Below are 24309 nucleotides of genomic sequence, written 5' to 3'. Positions count from 1 at the left end.
TGGTACAATAGTCTAGAGAACACTATACACTGGTACAATAGTCTAGAGAACACTATACAGTGGTACAATAGTCTAGAGATCACTACACACTGGTACAATAGTCTAGAGAACACTATACAGTGGTACAATAGTCTAGAAAACACTATACATTGGTACAATAGTCTAGAGAACACTACACACTGGTACAATAGTCTAGAGAACACTACACATTGGTACAATAGTCTAGAGAACACTAGACAATGGTACAATAGTCTAGAGAACATTAACACTATTACTTACGAAATTTTATTTTTTTTTTCATTTTTATGGATGGCAATAATACTTAATTTGAAATCATATCATTAAAATGAGAATATCAATTGTTTTATTACATGTCAAGAGAGAAAAATACTAAGTTAAGCAATGTGTCCCGGACAGTGAAATATCAAAATACTTACGAGCCATTAGGCACAAGACAGCTATAATGGACCTCATGGTAGAAAAACTGCCAAAATACTGATAAGGACTCCGCCAAAGGCTTGGTTTTTATACAGAGGTGTCTTCAGTGATAACCTTAATGTTACTTTCTGAGTCCTGAGTACCTTGAATAAATCTATGTCTTTCATAGCATAACTGTCCTCACAGTACAGTTCCTGACTTATCTCGAGTTTCTTCTCCTCTCGAACATCGTTTTAATGAACTTTTCAAATCTGATTTTTTTACGTTCTGTTGATAATTGTGTATGTGTATGTCATCTGATTTATCGCACCTTCTAAATATGGTTTTGATTTTTTATACATAAATATTTAAGAAATAACGACAGCTGCTTCATCGTAAGAGGATGGACACGGTGTATTGTTGGATTCTTTAAGCAATTCCTAAAATTTTAAATAAAAAGTTTTTATCGACAATCAATAAAGGATTTTTTCTATTTGGGCCCATATTCATGAAACCGTTCTCATGCTCAAGCATGCATTTTGTGCTCAAGCCTTATGTCTTGTTTAAGTTAAAAACTGATAAATAAGGCTGGTTTTGCCAAAGATTTAAACATTTTGAAAGGACTTCAAATCAAAGCTCTATTCAAGATTTAATTTTGACATTTGTATTATTTTATATGATTTAGGAGAATTATAAAAAAAATTTGCTTGAGCACAAAATCTATGCTTGAGCATGAGAATGGTTTCATGAATACGGGCCCTGACCTTCATAATTTCTAGGTCGTTTATCTACACTTCGTTGGTTTATATTTAGTCATAGTTGTGACGTGGCGCAGCAATAACGCTCTCGCATTTCAGTCAGGCGACCGGGGTCCGATTCGCCTCGCCTACATATCGGCACAACTAATAAGCAAGACAAAACCATACCCAATCGGAACACGAAAAAACATTGGGTAACCTAGACGACAAAAGTAGGTTTTCCACGTTTACTCCGCTTCCTCCCACAACTTGTGTATGAGCTTCATAAAATAAAAGTTTTTAAAGTTCAACACTGTAATAACGTGTCTGTATACTTACAAAAGGACAAAGATCTGTGATCGAATGTAGTTAAATCTCACACAAAACATTCATTATCAAATGCGATAAATATCAATCAAAGACTTGTAGAATGTGGTAAAAACATTATAAAATAAAGAAAATGTGTGAATATTCATCAAGGAACTAGTAAACCTGTATGTAATCGAATATGGTTAAAATTAGTCAAATTATTCGAATGTGGAAAATTTTCACCAAAACACTAACAATTGTTCTCGAATGTGGTAAATATTCACCACAACACTAACAATTGTTCTCGAATATTCACTAAAACACAAACAATTGTTCTCGAATGTGGTAAATATTCACCAAAACACAATTGTTCTCGAATGTGGTAAATATTCACCAAAACACTAACAATTGTTCTCGAATATTCACTAAAACACAAACAATTGTTCTCGAATGTGGTAAATATTCACTAAAACACAAACAATTGTTCTCGAATGTGGTAAATATTCACCAAAACACAAACAATTGTTCTCGAATATTCACCAAAACACAAACAATTGTTCTCGAATGTGGTAAATATTCACTAAAACACAAACAATTGTTCTCGAATGTGGTAAATATTCACTAAAACACAAACAATTGTTCTCGAATGTGGTAAATATTCACCAAAACACAAACAATTGTTCTCGAATGTGGTAAATATTCACTAAAACACTAACAATTGTTCCCGAATGTGGTAAATATTCACTAAAACACAAACAATTGTTCTCGAATGTGGTAAATATTCACCAAAACACAATTGTTCTCGAATGTGGTAAATATTCACCAAAACACAATTGTTCTCGAATGTGGTAAATATTCACCAAAACACTAACAATTGTTCCCGAATGTGGTAAATATTCACTAAAACACAAACAATTGTTCTCGAATGTGGTAAATATTCACCAAAACACTAACAATTGTTCTCGAATGTGGTAAATATTCACCAAAACACAATTGTTCTCGAATGTGGTAAATATTCACCAAAACACTAACAATTGTTCTCGAATGTGGTAAATATTCACCAAAACACTAACAATTGTTCTCGAATGTGGTAAATATTAACTAAAACACAAACAATTGTTCTCGAATGTGGTAAATATTCACCAAAACACTAACAATTGTTCTCGAATATTCACCAAAACACAAACAATTGTTCTCGAATATTCACTAAAACACTAACAATTGTTCTCGAATGTGGTAAATATTCACCAAAACACTAACAATTGTTCTCGAATATTCACTAAAACACAAACAATTGTTCTCGAATGTGGTAAATATTTACTAAAACACAAACAATTGTTCTCGAATGTGGTAAATATTCACCAAAACACAATTGTTCTCGAATGTGGTAAATATTCACCAAAACACAATTGTTCTCGAATGTGGTAAATATTCACCAAAACACTAACACTTGTTCCCGAATGTGGTAAATATTCACTAAAACACAAACAATTGTTCTCGAATGTGGTAAATATTCACCAAAACACTAACAATTGTTCTAGAATGTGGTAAATATTCACCAAAACACAAACAATTGTTCTCGAATGTGGTAAATATTCACTAAAACACAAACAATTGTTCTCGAATGTGGTAAATATTCACCAAAACACAAACAATTGTTCTCGAATGTGGTAAATATTAACTAAAACACAAACAAATGTTCTCGAATGTGGTAAATATTCACTAAAACACAAACAATTGTTCTCGAATATTCACCAAAACACAAACAATTGTTCTCGAATGTGGTAAATATTCACCAAAACACAATTGCTCTCGAATGTGGTAAATATTCACCAAAACACTAACAATTGTTCCCGAATATGGTAAATATTCACCAAAACACTAACAATTGTTCCCGAATGTGGTAAATATTAACTAAAACACAAACAATTGTTCTCGAATGTGGTAAATATTCACCAAAACACAAACAATTAATATAAACTTTATTTTATTCCATTTCACATACATAACAATACAGATAAAGTACATTGAGTTTCCTTGAGTTATCTAATTTACTTACAAAATGGCATGATGACAGAAATTGAAAAGGCCATGAATTGAAATATCACAAAACTTATCAAAGAATTTATTTAAATACAGTTCGGAGTGGGAAGGCTGGTTTGAGGGGAGGTGAGGGGAGGGAAGGAGAGTGAGAGAAAAAGAGATAGGTTAGGTTTGGTTGCCCGTGCCGATAAGAGCAGAAAAATAAATGACACAGATTAAGAATGGCGTTTTGAAAGAAGTTAGTCAAATCTTTTGGAGCTAATGATAAAATTTTGCACACATGCAAATACATATGTATTAGAGCATTTTCATCATCAGAGAGCTCATCATTCCCGAACAAAAGTAAAACAGTTGATAGTGGATGGTTGATGTCGTGAAATGTACGTAGGCGGATTTGTGAAAAAAGACGACAATGTAGTAGATAATGTTCGTTGGTTTCATTGGATGCCATACAAGAACACAATGGACTATCTATAAGATTTCTACGGTGAAGATAAAACTTAAGGGAACTACTCTCCATTCTCAATCTGGCATGATGGATTTGACCTATTCTAGTGCCAGTAAAGTAGAAAATTGGAATTTTGTGAGAAGAGTTACGTAAATATGCTTTCAGTTTGTAAACTGATGGATCGTTTTTAAGATAGTCAGGCAGAGAGTTTCATATACTGGTGACTGATGGCAGAAAGGATTTACAGTAAAGTGTCGTGTGACCAGAAGGTGGACGGAAATTATTTCCGTTACGAGTATCATAATTGTGATAGTTACGGTTTCGCTGGGGTAGGATATTTAATAGATAATGAGGAGCTAGACCATGAACCATTTTATGAAAAAGTACAATCTTATGTTGTTTACGTCTTTCCTCGAGGGGGAGCCAGCCTGTTTCAATATACAATTTAAGTCTACTTGTTAGTTTAGTGAGACAGTCCCACAAGATATCACCATAGTCAAATAGGGGTCTTACAAGAGTATAATACATAGTTTGGAGACTATACCTATCTAAAGAAAATTTAAATTTACGTAAAATATTCAATTTAGGGGAAATCTCAGATATTAAATATTCGATGCGCTCATTCCAATGACCATTTTCAGAGAGAAAAACGCCTATGTGCCTGTGTGAAGTAACCTCAGAGATGTTAGTATTTTTCATGGTTTAATGGTTTTCCTGCTAATTAGAAGGGTTTCTGTTTTAGAAGGGTTACAATTAACCAGCCACCTTTGCGACCAGTTATGTATTTTATTTAGATCACTATTAAGGGTTTCTACGCTTACTCTAGGAATGTCGACAGTTGCGTAGAGAGAGGTATCATCGGCGAATAATTTTATTGTAGCTTGTATGTCGTTAACGATGTCATTTATATATATCAGAAATAAAAGAGGTCCGAGAATTGAGCCCTGCGGAACACCAGCATCAACATTTTTCCAATTAGATCTTTTGCCATTGATGACCACTCTCTGTTTACGATTAAAAAAATGATTTTTAAACCAAATTAATAATGAATTACGAATCCAACAACTGGATAATTTAGAAAGAAGACCTTTATGCCAAACAAGATCAAAGGCTTTACTAATATCACAGAAAACCATTCGAATTTCCTTTCCATTATCTAACGCTACAAATATGTCGCAAGAAGTTGAGTGGTTGGTGAGTCACCGTGCCTAAAGCCAGATTGGTTGGGGGATTGGAGTGATTGCGTAGACATATTTGAAAACACATTTTTCCATTAGTTTGCCGATGACAGATAGCAATGAGATAGGTCTGTAGTTAGTTAATATAGTCTTGTTATCTTTTTTTGTGGACAGGGGTAACATTAGCAGATTTCCATTCAGATGGGAATACACCATAACCAATTGACATATTAAAAAGAATACTTAAAGGAGTACATATGATATTTACTGATTCTTTAAGGAGTCTAGGATTTATTAGGTCATGACCAATAGCCTTAGAACAATCAATGCTGAGAATAGCATCCCTGACATTATAAGCTGAGATAATGATATCTGATAGAGAATTATTACATTCGTCATCAATATTAGGGAGGTTAGCGTTGCAATCATCAACTGTTGACTGAACACAAAAGAATTCGTTAAATAAACAAGCTTTCTCAAAATCATCTGAAATAACGTTATTATTATGATGCAATGCTGGTATACAGAATTTACCGGAATTTGATAATAATAACTTTACAGTTTTCCACCATTGTTTGGCACTTATGTTAGACGGTTTACGAAGTTCGCTACATAAATTAGAGAAATATGTTAGTTTGGCATGTTTGATGGTGTTAACACATTTATTCCGAAGTCGACGAAATTTTACCCAGTAAGCATTAGTAGGGGAACGTTTGGCTTTTTTATGGGCACGTTTGCGTTTACGAATTAATCTCCTGTTTTCATTAGATAGCCAGGATGGTTCATTAGATCTGACAGTTATTTCTTTATAAGGAATACAAGACCGAGCGGTAGAAAGACTGTGAATTTTTCGACAGCATCGTTAATATCATAATGACAGTGATATCTGACAGGTTAGTCAAGGAAACTCTCTCCCACGTAGCATTTACTTTTAAGGTTATCATTACTTGTACAAACTATATCTAACAGTGACTCAGAGGCTTCAGTATAAAAAGTTGGGGATTCGACAAGCTGAGATAGATTACATGAAGTAAGTATATCACGTAAGTGGGAGGAGTGGTGGTCCACCAGAGTATTTGCATTAAAATCACCAGTTATCACAATATGGGAAATTATTATAAGTATTATAAGCGTTTTCAATAGACTGAAATATATGGGGTCCATACAACTACAGGAGAGTTTGGTGGTCGGTAGAAGGTATCGTATAATACTTTTTCAGGGCCAAGATTAAGTTCAAACCAAACACATTCAATAGCAGCGAGTTCAATATCAGATCTTCTTTTTGCAGGAATATTTTCTTTCACATACACTGATATACCACCGCCCAAGCGATCCGGACAACAGAAACAGAATGGGTCAGAGTAACGGGCAGATTTAGATCAGATGAAACGTCATTTAAATTTAACCAGGTCTCAGTAAAGGATAAAATTGTAAATTTACATAACTCCGTATAGAGAACGTCTAATTTTGCTTTATGCTTTGAATATTAAGATCAACAAAAGAAAACTTATTTTCTGAATCAAGCAAAATACTAGCGTGTGAACACACAGATGAGGAAGACGAACTAGACGAAACAGGACCAGGATTTGATTCGATGTCACCAGATATCAGCAAATGCCAATAGGTCAGATCAGTAAGTAGAGATATGGCAAATAGATCGGCAATAGACGTGATAGAAGAGCAAACAAAGTTAGTACTAATATAAGGAACATCGGATTGGTAGTTTAGACATGTGACACTAAGCTGGACGACAGAATACCTGTCATTACAGATATGATTACTCGAGGAGGCAGTAGAAACAAGTAAAGAAAAATTAGAATATTTAATTGAATTTAACACTGTGTCTCCTAACAAACCAGCCAATCAGTGCGTAATGTATTGAAATAAAACTAAGAAATTATGTCAGGAGAAGTGCGTAGTAAAAACAAGAACTACTTCTGCACCACTTGTAGATTTTCGAGTAGAGCACATGCGCGTAAAACGGTAGAACATATAGAAGAAATAAGAGTGTTGTGATACACAAGATGTCGGGAACAGTTCCATTTTTCGCAAAGCTGGCGGACTGTAAACAATTATTGAAGACACCAATTCGAACACGATAGAGAGATATATCAATAGGCATTATGTAATCCCATACTGGGCAAGAAGATAGGCGAGCGTCCGAAGAGGTGTCGTGAAAGCATAAGGAGACAGAGGCACATTGGGCAACAGGGCAGGGCTTTGGACTAAGGAGAAAAGGTGTGTGAAAAGGTTTGTTGTAAAGAGGTGTAGAACGAAAAAACAAAGGAAGGAAAAGAAAAAGTGCGCACTAGTGGTAATACGATACAAGGAGAACAACTGTAAATAGGGGGGTCGTGCTAAGAATCAAGAAACTGAGAAAATCAACAGGGCCAGATGTCACGTATTCGAATTAATAAACGAGGAAAAGTTTGTAAAATAAGTGTGGATATATCCAGGCCATAATTATCAACTCATTAAAAAATTTATAAATGGTAAGATCATTGAACCATATTGTCGCATATAGCACATCCGAGTGTAGAAATAGATATACGTGCTACCGGGGTTTACAAATAACTGATGCAGGAAATAAATACAAGAAGTACTTTCGTATTTAAATTACATACTTCACAATATAGTGAAAATACAAAATTACAGCATACGTGGCATGGAGTTAGAGGTGTGAACAGTATCACGATATGACAAAAGGCACATTTACAACTACTAAACATAGAGCTAGACACATGTACAACGCAGTATACCGATAGGTCTGTGTATAATTACATGGATCGTACATTTTGGTATTTTTAATAGTCTTACTAGAAGGCTTATGTTTTCATTTAAGGTGTACGATATGAATATATTGAACTTATCCATAAAAAAAATTATCGAAATTCGGAATTTAGTATAGTATTGGTGTTAAAAAAAGAAGCGGCAAAACATGCACGCTAAAGGGAGATAAGTCATACACCAACTCATGTACTGTACAATGACTAATTCTTGTTTTTAAAAAATGCGAACGGATGTGTGCACGATTTGTAGATGATAAGCTACATGATCTTTAGCATATGTTCTAGATTTAATCCTTCTTAGTTGTTTATACCCCTGCCCTCGAGCCCAGACGGACAACATAGAGTCCATAATGTTAATGTCCGACCAGAACACGAGCATCGGGTGCACACTACACACGTGAACCTATATATTTTATATACTCTAGCATAGTCATGAAAACACTCTGTGAATATAGGTATTTCATAAATGTGTACACACACTAAATATTTTACTGATAATGCACTTATATGGTAGCGAAAATATTGTAGAACGTTTTACACATTTCGCGTGTTCTATGAATTATAGTTACACCTGCAAGTACTATTTTTATATCAAAACACATAAAGGTAAGGAATGGTTGATCCATACATGTATGCCAAGACACTCAGTGTAAAGTAAACTTATTTGACTTATTTAGAGGCGAGAATGGGAAGAAATGGCTAAATTTATGCATATGATTTTACATGATTTAGCAGAGAATCTCAGTTCAAGAGTATACACATGACAATGGGTAGTTCATAGAGCAACTTTTAGTTTAGTGTGAAAATTACGGATATTGGAAAAATAACACTGAATCGTCATGCTAACAGGAATGACTTATCAATGAATACTCTTATGATTCTGTTGACTATCAAATGGAATACATCTAAAAGACTATTGACTTACACAGGAGTACATTATATATATATATATATAGTATATAATGATCTACCATAATCTATACTGTATACAAAAATCGGTATTGAAGGATGTACTGAACAAGTGCAGTGAAGCAATAAGAAATGAAAAGGTCGTTTATGTAGATACAGTGTGTCCAAAACGGATTAAATCGACCTCAATATCCTCAGGTTTGAGATCAACAGACGCTTCGCTGGCTGCTTGAATCAGTAGGTCGTTGGTAGTCTCATCCTTGGTTTCTGGAAATCCAGAAAACCTTACCAAGGTCCTGAGCCCATATTGTTCCAGGTCGTCTATCTGAAGACGAAGTTCGTCATTCTCAGCCTCGTCTTTGGACACGGATTGACCAAGGGTGCGATGTGGTTCTCCACAGCACTGCTGATGTCGTCCAGCAGTAGGCCCCTGACGGCCCTGGCTATCCTATTAACATCAGCATCAGATATCGAACTAGAGTGTTGGGGAATGCCAGTAAACTGTGACGGCTGTCATATGTTGGAAAGGCAGGCCGGCTGGTTGGGTCTGGACGAATGGTCCTTGGGGGACATTGGATTGAGTAGTATCCGTTATCGTACATGTAGGAGACGATTCACAAGTGTAGTAATAAGTAATAACCCCAGGAGAGCAGTCTCTCAGTTTTTTTTTATTTACGAATGGCGACGGAGTGGAAGAAATAGAGAGTGGGCGTTTCGACGTAGGAGTGGACATGTGGCAAATCTAGCCTGACACCGTTTCATCAACACTCGGACTGTTCGTTCAATATGTAAACAGAGTTCACGGTTGAATGGCCCCGAGGTCTCGCACTGAACGCGTACGTGTATGCGGGAATATGTATTTTCAACGGTGAGCCTTTACATAAAGCAAACACAGTTCCAGTGAAAAGTTAGACTGTATGAATTGCCGAAGAAAACTTAAGACACTGGCAACATTATAAAAGCACCTCACCCCCTAGAGACAGTAGAACTTTCATTTGCTGAAATCTTTACGTCCATCATGCCACAGGGGCAACCGGAAAACAATTGTTTTCGAATGTGGTTAATATACACTTTATTATTATTATTATGTTTATTCAGGCAAAGGCATAATAAAATTACACATTACAAATATCACATAAGCAATTCCATAACAATTAAAATCAGTAATAAATTATTGTGGATTTCTTAAAATTATTAATTATAAAATATAAGATATCACAAAAGAATTTCACATACATTAAAATATCACAGTTTAAACTAGTATCGCAGAAATTAAATTACACTGTGCTTGCAAATCTTCTAAGTAAAATAGTTGTAAATTTTAGAAATATCAATAAAAAAGAGAGAAATTTGATAAAACCTGATGAAAATGCCTTTGGCCTTGGATTACCCATAAAGCCTATAAAATAGGCTTATTTCCAATAGGGTCCATATAAGGTGTAATCATTGCGGTTGAGATGTAAAGCCATGGAAAATGAGATTGAATTAATTTTCGCAGCATTAACTATAAATGAAACAGAGCACTACATTTGAAAGAAAATTACATTTACATAGAAGATATGAAAACAAATACTCAAAGTGAATAAAATGTTTTGGCTCATTTCAGGGCATTTATGAAAAAGGATGGGATTTGAAGATATATTACATAATAATATAATATGAACAATAATATAACATAATATGAACAATAATATAACATCACTACCCGTTCAACCAGACGCAAAGAAGTGGAGGTTGAGCTCAATAGTAGACGAAGGGGTTGTCAAATTCGCCTTTTGATTGTAGCATCAGAAATTGTTTTACTTTGTTTTTAAAATGATATTTATTTTTAGAATTTTTAATATTTTCTGGAAGGGAATTCCAATCTTTTGCGGCCGAGTAGAAAAGGAAGAACTTTCTATGCTTTTAACGTTTTTTATTGAGAAGTTCATCGTTCCAGATCTAGTACCAAAACAGTTTTTGTTTAGAGAGAAAAGTTCATATAAATATTGTGGACATTTACCATTATAGATGTTAAAAGTATGGTTGAGGCGAAGTTGACGGACCCTTCGTTCTACATTAAGCATGCCTAGTTTTTCTAATTCAGTGACAGTGATCCTTGTTCTGTTATCAACGTTAAGAATAAAGCGGACCATTTTGTTTTGGGTAGTCTGGAGTATACCTTTGAGTTTCTTAGTAATTCCTTCATACCAGGAGGTGCACGCATAATCAAAGTGGCACTGAATCAGAGCAGAACATAAAGTTTTACGAGATTTTAGAGATAGACATTTACTATTTCTGTTCAAAAATTTAAGTCTTTGGTTGATTTTTTGGATAATGTTGGAGACAATTTCCTCTCCAGATAGAAATTTATCTATCGTAACACCGAAGTATTTTACTGAAGATTGCGAAACAATGTTTTGACCGTTACATGAAATTTTGAAATCATCCTCGGGTACTTGTCCTAATTTTCTCTTTGGTCCAAATAAAATACTTTCTGTTTTACCTAAATGTAATGATAGTTTGTTGTCAACGAGCCAATCATGACATGATTCCAAAACTAAGGATAATTTTGAAGAGATTGTTTTGGGACAGTGATGTGAAAAAATAATTGCATTGTCATCAGCATACAGAAGTAGTTTACAGGAAATGTCTATCCGCATGTCATTTACATAAATCAGAAATAAAAGATGGCCCAGTAAGCTACCCTGGGGGACCCCACAATGGATGTTGTCTATTGCGGAGGTCACTCCATTTAAACTCACTAATTGGGATCGATTTTCTAAGTATGATTTAAACCAGTTGCAGGACTCGACACCAATGATTTTCAATTTCTCACATAGGATCGAATGGTTCACCGTGTCGAACGCTTTTTGTAAATCAAGTAGGACCATGCCTGTATAAATACCTTTGGCTGTTTGAGATTTGATTTGATCAATTAAATAAATTAAACAAGAATCAGTAGAGTATGACTTCCTAAAGCCAGATTGGAGTTCATACAATAAATTATTTTTAGCAAGAAAACTTTCTAATTGGTTGTAAACGGCTTTTTCCAAAATTTTAGACACGATGCTTAAAATGCTGACAGGACGGTAATTTTCCGCCTGCAGTCTACCTTTCTTTTTGAATAAAAGAATGAGTTTCGCAGTTTTTAGATCGTCCGGAACTACGCCTACAGATATTGAAATGTTAATTAAAAATGTGACTGGAATTTTGATCATTGGTGCAGCGTCCCTCAGAAATCTAGCAGGAATTTGGTCGAGGCCTGTACTTTTACATACATTTGGGTTACATAAACAAAATATAAACAAAATCTTCTGAAACATGGCGAAGATGAAATTTTACCCCCTTTGGATTCCTTTTAGAGTAAAAATCATGAAATAATTTGGTAGAATAATGATAAATTCCTTTACATAAAGGTAATTTATCTACAAGTTTTGAAGCAATAGTTGTGAAAAATTTGTTGAAATGGTTGGCTATTGTAACAACATCATGGCAGTTTTCACCATCAATATGTAAAACTGTTTTAGAATTTGATTTCCTGCCTCTTTCATAGCCCAAGCCCCTAAATTGTTTCCAAAGATTTTTTGAATTTCCTTTGTTTTCTTCAATTTTGCTTTCGAATTAGTTGTTTTTGGCTTTTTTGTATACGATTTCTTAACTGACAAAATTGACCGTAAAATTCTGGATTATTAGACTTTTTAAATAAATTTAGTTTTTTGTCCCTTTCAGAAATGAGGTCTAAAATATCGGCCGTAATCCATGGTTCAGTTCGCTGTTTTAGTCGAACTTCCTTTTTAGGAGCGACATGGTCTAAAGCCTCCGTAAAAAGGTTTTTAAAAATTTCCCAGGCTTGGTTTATGTTAGGGGCAAGAAAACATTTTTCCCAATTAGCCTCGGCCAATTTACTAATAAATGAGTCTTTGCAATAGTTCTTAGTTGACCGGATAGTGATATTGTTATGTTTATTATAAACACTTTTTGTAATTTTGCGAGTGCAAAAGACAGGAAAATGGTCCCTAAAACCTATATGTAAAACACCAGACTGACTTATCTTTTCCTTGGAGTTACACAAAATATGATCTATAAGTGATGATGAAGTATCAGTGACCCTAGTTGGGTTTGAGACAATTTGTTCAAAGTTCAAAAATTTCAAAAGACTACAATACGTAGAATATAATGGGTTGTTTTTATTTTTTAAACAGATGTTAAAATCACCCAGAATAATAATTTCTCCTTCCAAGTTTAGATTGTGTAAAGTGTCTTCGAAGTTATCACAAAAGTTATTTTGGTTAGGTGGTCTGTAACATGTACCCACAGTGATAGGTTTAGTTTTTGGTAGGAGAATGTTTATAAAAAGGAACTCGTCATTCTCATTTGTCACGTCCAATGGGGTGAAGGATAAATCCTCTCTGACGTAGGTGCATACGCCGCCGCCTGAACGGTTTCTGTCTTTACGTAGAACAGCGTATCCGTCTATGTGTATTTCAGAGTCGGTAATGGAACCATCAAGCCAGGACTCGGTGACAGATAAGACAGCAGCATTAGTTTTGCTAGCAATGTTACGGAGTTCATGAGTTTTACAATAAAGAGATCTAGCATTGAGATGGATAAAATGTAGACCTTTATTTTTGAAACACTGAAATGTATCTTCTTGATGGTGATCAGATTCAGCAGTGGAAGAAGGGAGGTCACTCTGATCTAAATTAGTGCTATAATCTGGAGAGACTCGCTCATCAGTTTGTATAGTGATGCTATCATCAAAGAAGGAGTCCGAAAGGATTGGCAGAGAGCAGGTAACACAGCTCCATTCACACTCAGAATTTGACAGGTAATCGTAGGAAGATTTGGATAAGTCAGTACACTTAACGTGAAACCATAAATCACAAATATCACAGGCAATGGCTTTTTGGTTTTTCCTGACGGACTTTTCACATTTTCCACATGGATATTTTATGGGGCCAGGATTTGAGGCCACTTCGCCGCAAAGAAGTATGCAAAAAGTCAGTAGGAATCTGTTTTTATTGGGCCTATATGTGCAGTACACTGACGAATGACATTCGTCAAAACTGGTGACGTTGTGGACATAATGCCGCTGGAAAATTGTGTGGTTTACAAAGTCATTTGTATTTACCTGCTCCAGTGAGTTACATGCATAAAAGCCAAGGTTTTCAATCTTGTATGTAATGTTGTTTTCATTTAGCCTGGTGGTGACATTTGGCCATATTCTTGAGTAAAAACCAAAAAATATGATGACAAGAAAAATTCCTGCGGCCATCTCAACCGGAAGCGGAAACTAAAAACGTTGAAAATGTTGAAAATGTGGGGAAAGTGGTGTGTCTTTCTGTTTTATAGAACCGAAACCATTTTTTTCGAAAAGGAAGTTCTTACCATGAGGTAATTCGATTTTTTTTTCTAACATAACTTTTGAAAGTTTGCTGAGAATAGAACAAACCGCTTTGATGTACTCAGTTGTTATTGGGCTTAAAATCCTGACTCCCCAGCCCTCCCTACTTCCTCTTCAAAAATTGTGGAAATTAAAAAGTAATTACAAACAAACAAACAAACAAAAATAAATGTTAAAAAAATGGATGAATGAATAATACTGTAAAAACAAGATTTATTTGGCCGCTGAATTCAATATGAATTCAGGTAGTAGATTACAGGTAAACTATTAATCTAAGTGTAAAGGACCGTAGGGGATTGTCAACGTCACTTGCCGGTACGAGATCTTCCTTGAGCTACGGTATGAATTCTAAGAAACCGACATATCGTTCCAGTTGAATGACTTTGTGACGGACGGTCTCAGTCACTGTTATTGATAAGGTACCCGGATGGATATCTTTATAACGACATTTTACAAATAGCCTAAAAAGGGACGTTTAAGTTAGTAGTCAGTTCGGTCTGGAATCTTGGCCAGAGACCATGTATTTGCGCAGAGTGTTAATATTAATGATGGTGTCCATTCTAGGACGATCGGCACACGGACAATTCCAGAGAATGTTCCAGGAATCTACAATATTGGATAAACCGGCAGGCACAGGAAAGATTCTTATACAGTCTGAACTGAAAATTGAAACCATGGTGAGTGTAGTGGACTCGTGTTTTTGTTTTTTGTTTTTGTTTTTTGTTTTTGTTTTAAGGGAATGGGTTGATAATGAATTAAAGATAGTTTGACAAAGGGGAAATGTACCGCGTTAGGGAGAACGGTATTTCACGTGAACATTACATGTGCAGATGAAATATTTCTCTGAATGTCAACAGGAAAGGAAACGTAGTGATCGCTCAAGTTCGGAGAGACTGATTTGTAAGTCATTTTATGGTATTAGTTTTATTGTTCCTGAAGACAATGAAGAAATGCTTTGAAATTGAAGATACCTCCCATGGGGGTCGTTGAGTCATCAAACAGTTTACCAATGATAACGTCTAAACTGCCTTCATGACTATGTTTTCTATACATATCTTGTATTAATGTAAAAATCATTTGCAGAAGAGAAATGTAGCATACATCCTTAAGGTATATTTCTGTTTTATGTGAATGAAATTGTGTGAATACCTGTAATGGTATAACTTAATTTGACACCATTGTAACAGATATGTCTGTGATAGCTACTTCGAGACACGTGTAAAATGTACAGGACCATGCCATTCAGTACTTATAACAAAGTCTTAAATACACATAAGATGCCAATTATTACTCTCCCAGAAAATTTCTGTTTCTTTCTTTTTTTTCTAACGACGTTTCTGGTCATTGTGCGTCCAGAAAAATCTTAAGTCGACCTTAAACGCGTTTGATCTCTGTAGTCCATTATATGTAGTAATTTCTCCCATCTCTTTAGTATATATTTCATCATAGATAGATAGATTTACCAATGATACTTAGAACCACAACTTTTCAAAAGCACAACCTTCCCATGGTGAGACTAGAATTTCACTTCCTTGTTCCAAATGGTGAAATGATACACTAAGATTTCGCTTACATTACGAATATAAGTGTTCAATCTATCAATGGCATTATAGCCATCCGTAGATTCGTACAAGAATCGATTTGATCATTAATGCGGAATAAACAATATTAAAATTTATCTCTATAAACTGTAAATCGTTTAATGTATTTTGTAATATTACAAATATTCTACATACGTTTGATATGATGTAGTGACCTCTGAGACCCACACGAATGTACATGTACACGATTTATTGCTCGGGGCACACGTGCCAATCACACTTCCGGGTCTTATCTCTGATCACTCTCCGTACCTGATGTCACAAATATCGTGACAGTTTGATAATTTTTCATCATTATAAATTTATATCTCTTTGATATACAATGATTCTTTCAGTGATGGTGATTGATCAAAAGTCGATTCGTGGTATTTAACATATTAGACACATTGCAAATAATTTATCAACATAATTTACAACTTCACAGGAATAAAAATTTGATTTACAAGATGATGATGATGATGATGATGATGATGGTGGTGATGATGATGATGATGATGATGATGATGATGATGATGATGATGATGATGATGATGATGGTGGTGATGATGATGATGATGATGATGATGATGATGGTTTTACTTTTTTAATGTATCTAGGAATGAATGTAATCTGAATTACAGTAAAATACCTGTATGATTATTAATGTATGTATGTTTGTTATAAAAAAAACTGAATATTATATTTGTTCTCTTCTACAGCATATGCCCGACGTGTGTAAAGTAAAAGCCAAAAAAGGAGATACAGTCGTGTTCGACTTTGACGTAAGAAGCTTTGGTCATTTCATTCTTTAATAATATTATACATCAATTTGATGATGATGATGATGATGATGATGATGATGATGATGATGATGATGATGATGATGATGATGATGATTCTCTTTCACAAATAAGTTCTCTTTCACAAATAAGTTTTCGTGAGTTTTGAGTGATAAATACCTCGAAATCTTGAGAAATTCCATGAAAATATTTGAAACAACTCGACTTCCTGAGATGATATCTCGAGATTATCAGATTATAAATCGCCATTTCTAAATAATAAATTAAAGAATTCGAGAAAATAACTCTCACTAATGTTTTGATAATTCGATATTTTGATGCCATACATATATCTTTTCATTTGACGTCATATGTGTTTTGAATCAATATGACGTCATTTTACTTCATTGATCATATAGCTATCCCAGTAATACGCATCCAACGAACAGTTGTTTGTTAGGGTCCAGTACCAATATTGGACCATACCGTCTATATTACTTACTAGATTCTAGATATATAATATGGATATAATATATTTTAGATATAAGGTATATAATACAATAAGATGAATGACGTCTTTTGTATGTATTAAGATAAATCTTAAATCTTATTTATATAATATATTAAGATAAATCTGACGTCTTTTGTATATGATATATTAAGATAAATCTGACGTCTTTTGTATATATTAAGATAAATATGACGTCTTATTTATATAATATATTAAGATAAATCTGACGTCTTATTTATATATTAAGATAAATCTACGTCTTTTGAATATATTATATATATATAATATATATAATATATATATTAGATATAATTTATATAATATATTAAGTATATATATTAATACATATAATATATCATGATAAATCTGACGTCTTTTGTATATATTAAGATAAATCTTACGTCTTATTTATATAATATATTAAGATAAATCTGACGTCTTTTGTATATATTAAGATAAATCTTACGTCTTATTTATATAATATATATATATAAGATATAATATATCATGATAAATCTGACGTCTTTTGTATATAATATATTAAGATAAATCTGACGTCTTTGTATATGATATATTAAGATATATAATATATTATATTATGATAAATCTGACGTCTTTTGTATATATTATATATTTTATTTATATATATATTAAATCTGACGTCTTTTGTATATATTAAGATAAATCTTACGTCTTATTTATATAATATATTAAGATATATCTGACGTCTTTTGTATATATTATATATAAATCTTAGATTGTATATATTAAGATAAATCTTACGTCTTATTTATATAATATATTAAGATAAATCTGACGTCTTTTGTATATAATATATTTTTATTTATATAATATATTAAGATAAATCTGACGTCTTTTGTATATAATATATTAAGATAAATCTGACGTCTTTTGTATATAATATATTAAGATAAATCTATTGTGTATATAATATATTAAGATAAATCTGACGTCTTATTTATTTGACATATTAAGATATATAATATATTACGTCTTATTTATATAATATATTAAGATAAATCTGACGTCTTTTGAATATATTAAGATAATCTTATATAATATATTAAGATAAATCTGACGTCTTTTGAATATATAATATATTTTATTTATATAATATATTAAGATAAATCTGACATCTTTTGTATATGATATATTAAGATAAATCTGACGTCTTTTGTATATAATATATTAAGATATATCTGACGTCTTTTGTATATAATATATTAAGATAAATCTGACGTCTTTTGTATATAATATATTAAGATAAATCTGACGTCTTGTGTATATAATATATTAAGATAAATCTGACGTCTTATTTATATGACATATTAAGATAAATCTTACGTCTTATTTATATAATATATTAAGATAAATCAATTCGTATTCCAGATATGGATAAATGACAACGAGACAAAATTCGAGACATCACAGGACACGGAAGAGAGGCCTGGTCAGAAAATGACTTTTGTCGTCGGTAAAAGGATGGTTCTCCAAGGTAAGTAGTTATATTTGTGATATCACGGGGATAAATTCAGCAAGATAATATACAGTGATATAATTAAAAACGTTTTAATTGTTAAAACATTATCATTTCATTCTTATAGATAATATTTGTCAAATATTTAAGCTATTTTGAGATGTATTTGGAATTACATGTATTCATGAATTCGTAATAACAAACTGTAGGGTGCAAGGCAAAGTAATTGATAATTTACGATGTATATACAAAGAAAATGTACATGTATTAAGCGACATACATAGAGAAAGGATATGCCATGATGCAGTGGGGTGGCGGAGCTGGAGTGTACAGGGAAAAATTCACATTGACAAGTAACCTCATACATTCTCACGTCCGACTGGGAAATCGAACCCAGAACGTCCGAGTGAAAGGCTAGTACGATGTTGATATCAGGGCAGTCAGTGACTAATCATAGACTGACTTCTGCGATATATGATTAATCGAGAAGTTCACAAAATTGAAAAATAAGAGCAATTTTTTGACTTCACTATGCGTTTGGTTACAATAAGCAGTGTAATTACAGTCTAGACAATGGAAGCTAGGTTCTTGGGGAGGTAAAGAAAAAGCTCACCTAGTATGTATACCTTAGGAGTACTAAGCTGATAAATGATGTTCATTATTTTCTAATTTAATCAGTATATGCCAGGTCAGTGGTAGATAAAACAAAGTAATATTTCACTTTAAAACCACGACATACCGTCAGCAAATTTCTCTTTTTCGATTGAAGTCCGGATGTACCAGATGACGAAATTAACCTCGAAACTATATGAAAACTACATCTGTAACAAATATATTATACCTATATCAAATTAATGATATTCATCTTGAAGTATATGTACAAGCCTCCGTCAGTTACGTCAAAGACGATAATTACAAGACCGTTCCAACTTGACCGTATAATCATTCCGCGGAGTTTTTTACCTGAGGTACCTGACAATGAATACCTTGACCGGAATACAGTTCGCCGTAGTACTTATGGTTCAATAAAGTATAACATTTTCAATAAGTTTATTTTGTTCTGCAGGTATTGAAGTTGGCATCACCGACATTTGTATTGGGTAAGTATGGAAGTTTATATGTCTGACTGTACTGTAGAGTGGGTAAAATTTTGCCCAAACGCAATATCAACTCCAAAAGTGAAGGTCGATTCGTTAACCTGCCGCCAGTCTGTTCACTTGTTGCCAAGTATCAGTCAATGTATTAATGCTATATATAATCTAAAAATGAGCTCAGTTGTAGTTATAACTACAGACATACTGGTAGTGTAAGAAACAGAGAATGCATGGTCAGTGTCTTAAAGTATCAGCTGTATTTTGGCGATTCTGAAGAAAGACAATAGTAGATCGCCATTTTTCTCTGTGCAGAGCCAAACTGAAGCCTTTATTTTTAGAAATTTTGTATGTAATCTATTTTTTCTGCATTACTGTTGAAAATTCAGACTATCAAAACTACACAGTTTTTGGTTCAATTTTTGTTACATGGGATTTTGTCTGATGACGTACGCCAAAATAATTGTTCTGTGCGGAAATATATTTCAAAAGTAATTTTTATGTAAATCCAGAAAGTGATTTTGTCAAATTAACGCACGTGCTGAAATACAACTGTTTTCAAGCACTGCTAGTGTATTCCGAAAATGGCCGCGTCAGTTGCAGGATAAATATTTATTCATTGCAAATATCGTCGTTTCGTCATATAAAAAAATCGTCCTTTTCAATAAAAAAAGATTGCTTGCTTAACTCCGTGGTTTGAATGAATTCCATACCATCATGCCACCCAATACTGAAGCAGCAGATGTATTTTCAAGATCGTAATAACAACAGGCCAATTCTTAAAATTCTATTTGTTTTTTGTAGAAATTATAGAGTTGTTTAAAGCTTTATGTGAAGCATTCTGGGATGATTGGGATTCATATTTGCGTAAACGATGAGTCTAACTCTCTTGAGGGGTGAGGCCCAGTGAGTCAAATAGATACAATTCTTTAAAATTAATTCTCTGTTGCAATGAAAATATTTTGACCAAAACTTGTTTTAAATATCTATACACGAAAGGGGGCGGGGAGAGAGAGGTGGGACCCAATATGGAAAGTAGAGGTTAGAGTTTAAAATAAATCTTATACTGCTTGAATGTGAAGTATATAAAGCATTTTGATGAAATTTGGGTTGAAGCTTAAAAACATCCAGGTAAACTACAAATGCCATATGAATACTTGTCCGAAATGTCTCCGATTTACATAGGTAATTGATGTCCCAATTTCATTTTGTTTTCTGTGTTTCTTTTTCATAAAGTTGTCAATTCTTATTGTCCTCTTTGTATTGACGCGCTAGAGTGAAAATGAAGTCTTACATCAGTATACTTCACCATGTTAAAGTATTGACAATGAAATGAAACTTAAACGAAATCGGATACAAAAATTATCTGAAATGAACCTTCAGTAATGGTAAAAGATAAGTCTAAATTATCTCCTGACAGTGGTGCTTGTGAAGTACTATATGTATATACATTACAGGGATATACTTGCTTTAGTAAGCTTGTGACATACACTCAGATTAGATCAAGAAAATTAATTTTTTCATTTTAATAAATTGTATACAGTATATGAGCAAGTTTATTCCTTCCAAACAGAGAAAAGAGAAGACTTAGGATACCACCTCACTTGGCCTGGGGAGAAAAGGGAATCCCGGATGTCATACCAGGTATGTACATATATTTGTTATCAGGCGGTCCGAAAGTCATACCAGGAACGTACATATAATTGTTATCAGCCGATCCGAAAGTCATACCAGGTATGTACATATATTTGTTATCAGCCGGTCCAAAAGTCATACCTGGTACGTACATATATTTGTTACCAGCCGGTCCGAAAGTCATACCAGGTATGTACATATATTTGTTATCAGGCGCTCCTAAAATCATACCTGGTACGTACATATATTTGTTATCAGCCGGTCCGAAAGTCATACCAGGTATGTACATATATTTGCTATCAGGCGCTTCTAAAATCATACCAGGTTTGTACATATATTTGTTATCAGCCGGTCCGAAAGTCATACCAGGTATGTACATATATTTGTTATCAGCCGGTCCGAAAGTCATACCAGGTATGTACATATATTTGTTATCAGGCGCTCCTAAAATCATACCTGGTACGTACATATATTTGTTATCAGCCGGTCCGAAAGTCATACCAGGTATGTACATATATTTGTTATCAGGCGCTCCTAAAATCATACCAGGTTTGTACATATATTTGTTATCAGCCGGTCCGAAAGTCATACCAGGTATGTACATATATTTGTTATCAGCCGGTCCGAAAGTCATACCAGGTATGTAAATAGATTTGTTATCAGCCGGTCCGAAAGTCATACCAGGTATGTACATATATTTGTTATCAGGAGGTCCGAAAGTCATACCAGGTATGTACATATATTTGTTACCAGCCGGTCCGAAAGTCATACCAGGTATGTACATATATTTGCTATCAGCCTGTCCGAAAGTCATACCAGGTATGTACATATATTTGTTATCAGCCGGTCCGAAAGTAATACCAAGTAGTTACACATAGTTGTTATCAGCCGATCCGAAAGTAATACCAAGTAGTTACACATAGTTGTTATCAGCCGGTCCGAAAGTCATTCCAAAGTGACATTAGCAGTAAATCGTTTCTGTTAAAGTCTTACTCAAGAGTTAAACGTAAAGCAAAGCTTTGACCTAGTTCCATTTGGTCTGTACGTCAGATAACCCACCAGAATACACGCAGTGTAAAAGCTGTACACTAAGTTCATGAAACATTGTGACCCATGTGTTAACTCAACTACATTTTTATCCTTGTAGAAAATGCGTACGCGACGTTTGAAATGGAGCTTCTAGAGATTGTACCCAAAACATGGTCACAATGGTATATAGACATGGTACAGCTATCATGTACGATTGGCTTTGCCGTGGGAACATTTTACTTACTTTTTCAACAAGTGCGTGCTGGCCGGAAACAGCGCAAAGATGCTGCGCGGCGGGAACGGAAGAGACAGAAGCTTCGTGCACAATGTGAAGAAGATGAAGAAGAACAAGAAGAATACGAAGACGAAGATGAATACGAAAATGAGGACGATGAAGATGCCGATATGGAAGGAAAAGAGGACGAAGAAGTTGAAGCTGCTGATAACGTTGATACAGAAAAACAGAATGACGAATGGTCAAAATTTCAAAAACATACAAAATCAGAGTAGACTATATATTTGTTAAGTGAAGTGAGTGACAATCAGAATTGTGTGAGTCGGTTTGTCCTGGAAGTTTCATCTCTCCGGACGTATTTCGACATTCTGGAAAGTACTTTCTCACGATGGGATAAACATTACATCCAGGAATGTTTTTTTTTTATAAAGGAAATTTTAGGGCATTTGCATAAATAAAAAATTAATTGATAATTTCAACACCAGAAACCTTCATATCAGGATTTGTTTTGTACAACAACTTTGCATGAGCTACTAACAGTGCGCTAACAGAACTAGTCCTTTGTTGTATTAATTTTTTCCCTATCTCATCTTGTTTTCTCAAGGACTGCTTTACAGATAGGGAAAATGAATTTAGACGTCCTTTCGTGTTTTCAATTGCACGGTCGGTCATATGATATTTTACATAATTACCTTCTTGCAGACTATGTCCTGTAAGCATTGCCATGTCCTGTAAGCATTGCCTTGTCCTTTTTCACACGTCGGTGGGACATATATGATGTGCGGTTTAAGTATTTATTTGAAGTTGTTTCCATGCCAAATTAAATATGTACAATAGAAACACAATCTCTTGTTTTTTCTTTGGTATAATCTACTTGACATTTTGACATTGCTTCCTCCGATAGACCAAGATTCACCTGGCGAAAGTTGTCGACGAAGCAGAATATGCTCACTCTAACCGTCTTATTCTCCAGGAGTCTCCGTGTGAATCTTTCTTCTTTCTTTTGTTCATATTTTGCCCTAGCTTTATTCAACTTGACTTTGGATGATGATTGTTTTTTTTTTCATTACCAAAAGGTATTGACAAACACAGTTTATACTCATCATACAGCTGTTTCGTCCTTCTAGGACTCGTCAGTGATGCTACATCATACAGCTGTTTCGTCCTTCTAGGACTCGTCAGTGATGCTACATCATACAGCTGTTTCGTCCTTCTAGGACTCGTCAGTGATGCTACATCATACAGCTGTTTCGTCCTTCTAGGACTCGTCAGTGATGCTACATCATACAGCTGTTTCGTCCTTCTAGGACTCGTCAGTGATGCTTAGGGCCTAAATTTTAAAGCCTAGGAGGCGAGTGAAAAAAATCCAAAGTAACTGAAAAAAAAAGTAAAAATATACAAGGGAATGTGAATTTAAGAAGAGCGTCAAATACATGTGTATAATCTTAGCCACGCAACTGTAATAAATAAACTAAATAAAAAACAAACAAGCGCTTATATTTACATCATAATTCTTTTTAATTCTATTGATATTTTCAATTATGCATAGCTTCGTTCGTCACCTACTTTCTGATCTAGAAATAGTTATGTCATACTTACATAAACAACAACAGCGCTAACAACAATACACATATATGTAAATACAAAAACAATTTGATACTAATTGATAACAGATAGGCGGGCATGCGAGCTGCAATTAAACTCTCAGCAAAGCTGATGGATGCAATTTGAACAA

The 24309-nt window shown here is 34.0% G+C and overlaps 1 protein-coding gene across 1 annotated transcript; it reads left to right on the top strand.

Annotated features, from left to right (window-relative positions):
* Positions 1-14734: 14734 nt before the first annotated feature.
* On the top strand, positions 14735-22849 carry LOC132546550 (uncharacterized). The gene is made up of 6 exons (XM_060210271.1): positions 14735-14893; positions 16516-16578; positions 18497-18602; positions 19651-19684; positions 21249-21319; positions 22458-22849. The coding sequence occupies exons 1-6, from the start codon at positions 14735-14737 to the stop codon at positions 22847-22849; spliced, it is 825 nt and encodes a 274-aa protein (XP_060066254.1).
* The last annotated feature ends 1460 nt before the right edge of the window (positions 22850-24309 follow it).

The sequence above is a fragment of the Ylistrum balloti genome, unplaced genomic scaffold, assembly GCF_031769215.1.
Source record: "Ylistrum balloti isolate Yb309-2 unplaced genomic scaffold, AGI_CSIRO_Ybal_v1 Utg369606, whole genome shotgun sequence".
NCBI lineage: Eukaryota > Metazoa > Mollusca > Bivalvia > Pectinida > Pectinidae > Ylistrum > Ylistrum balloti.
Note: the sequence above shows the minus strand (reverse complement) of the source record. Positions and strands in the feature narration are given on the sequence as shown.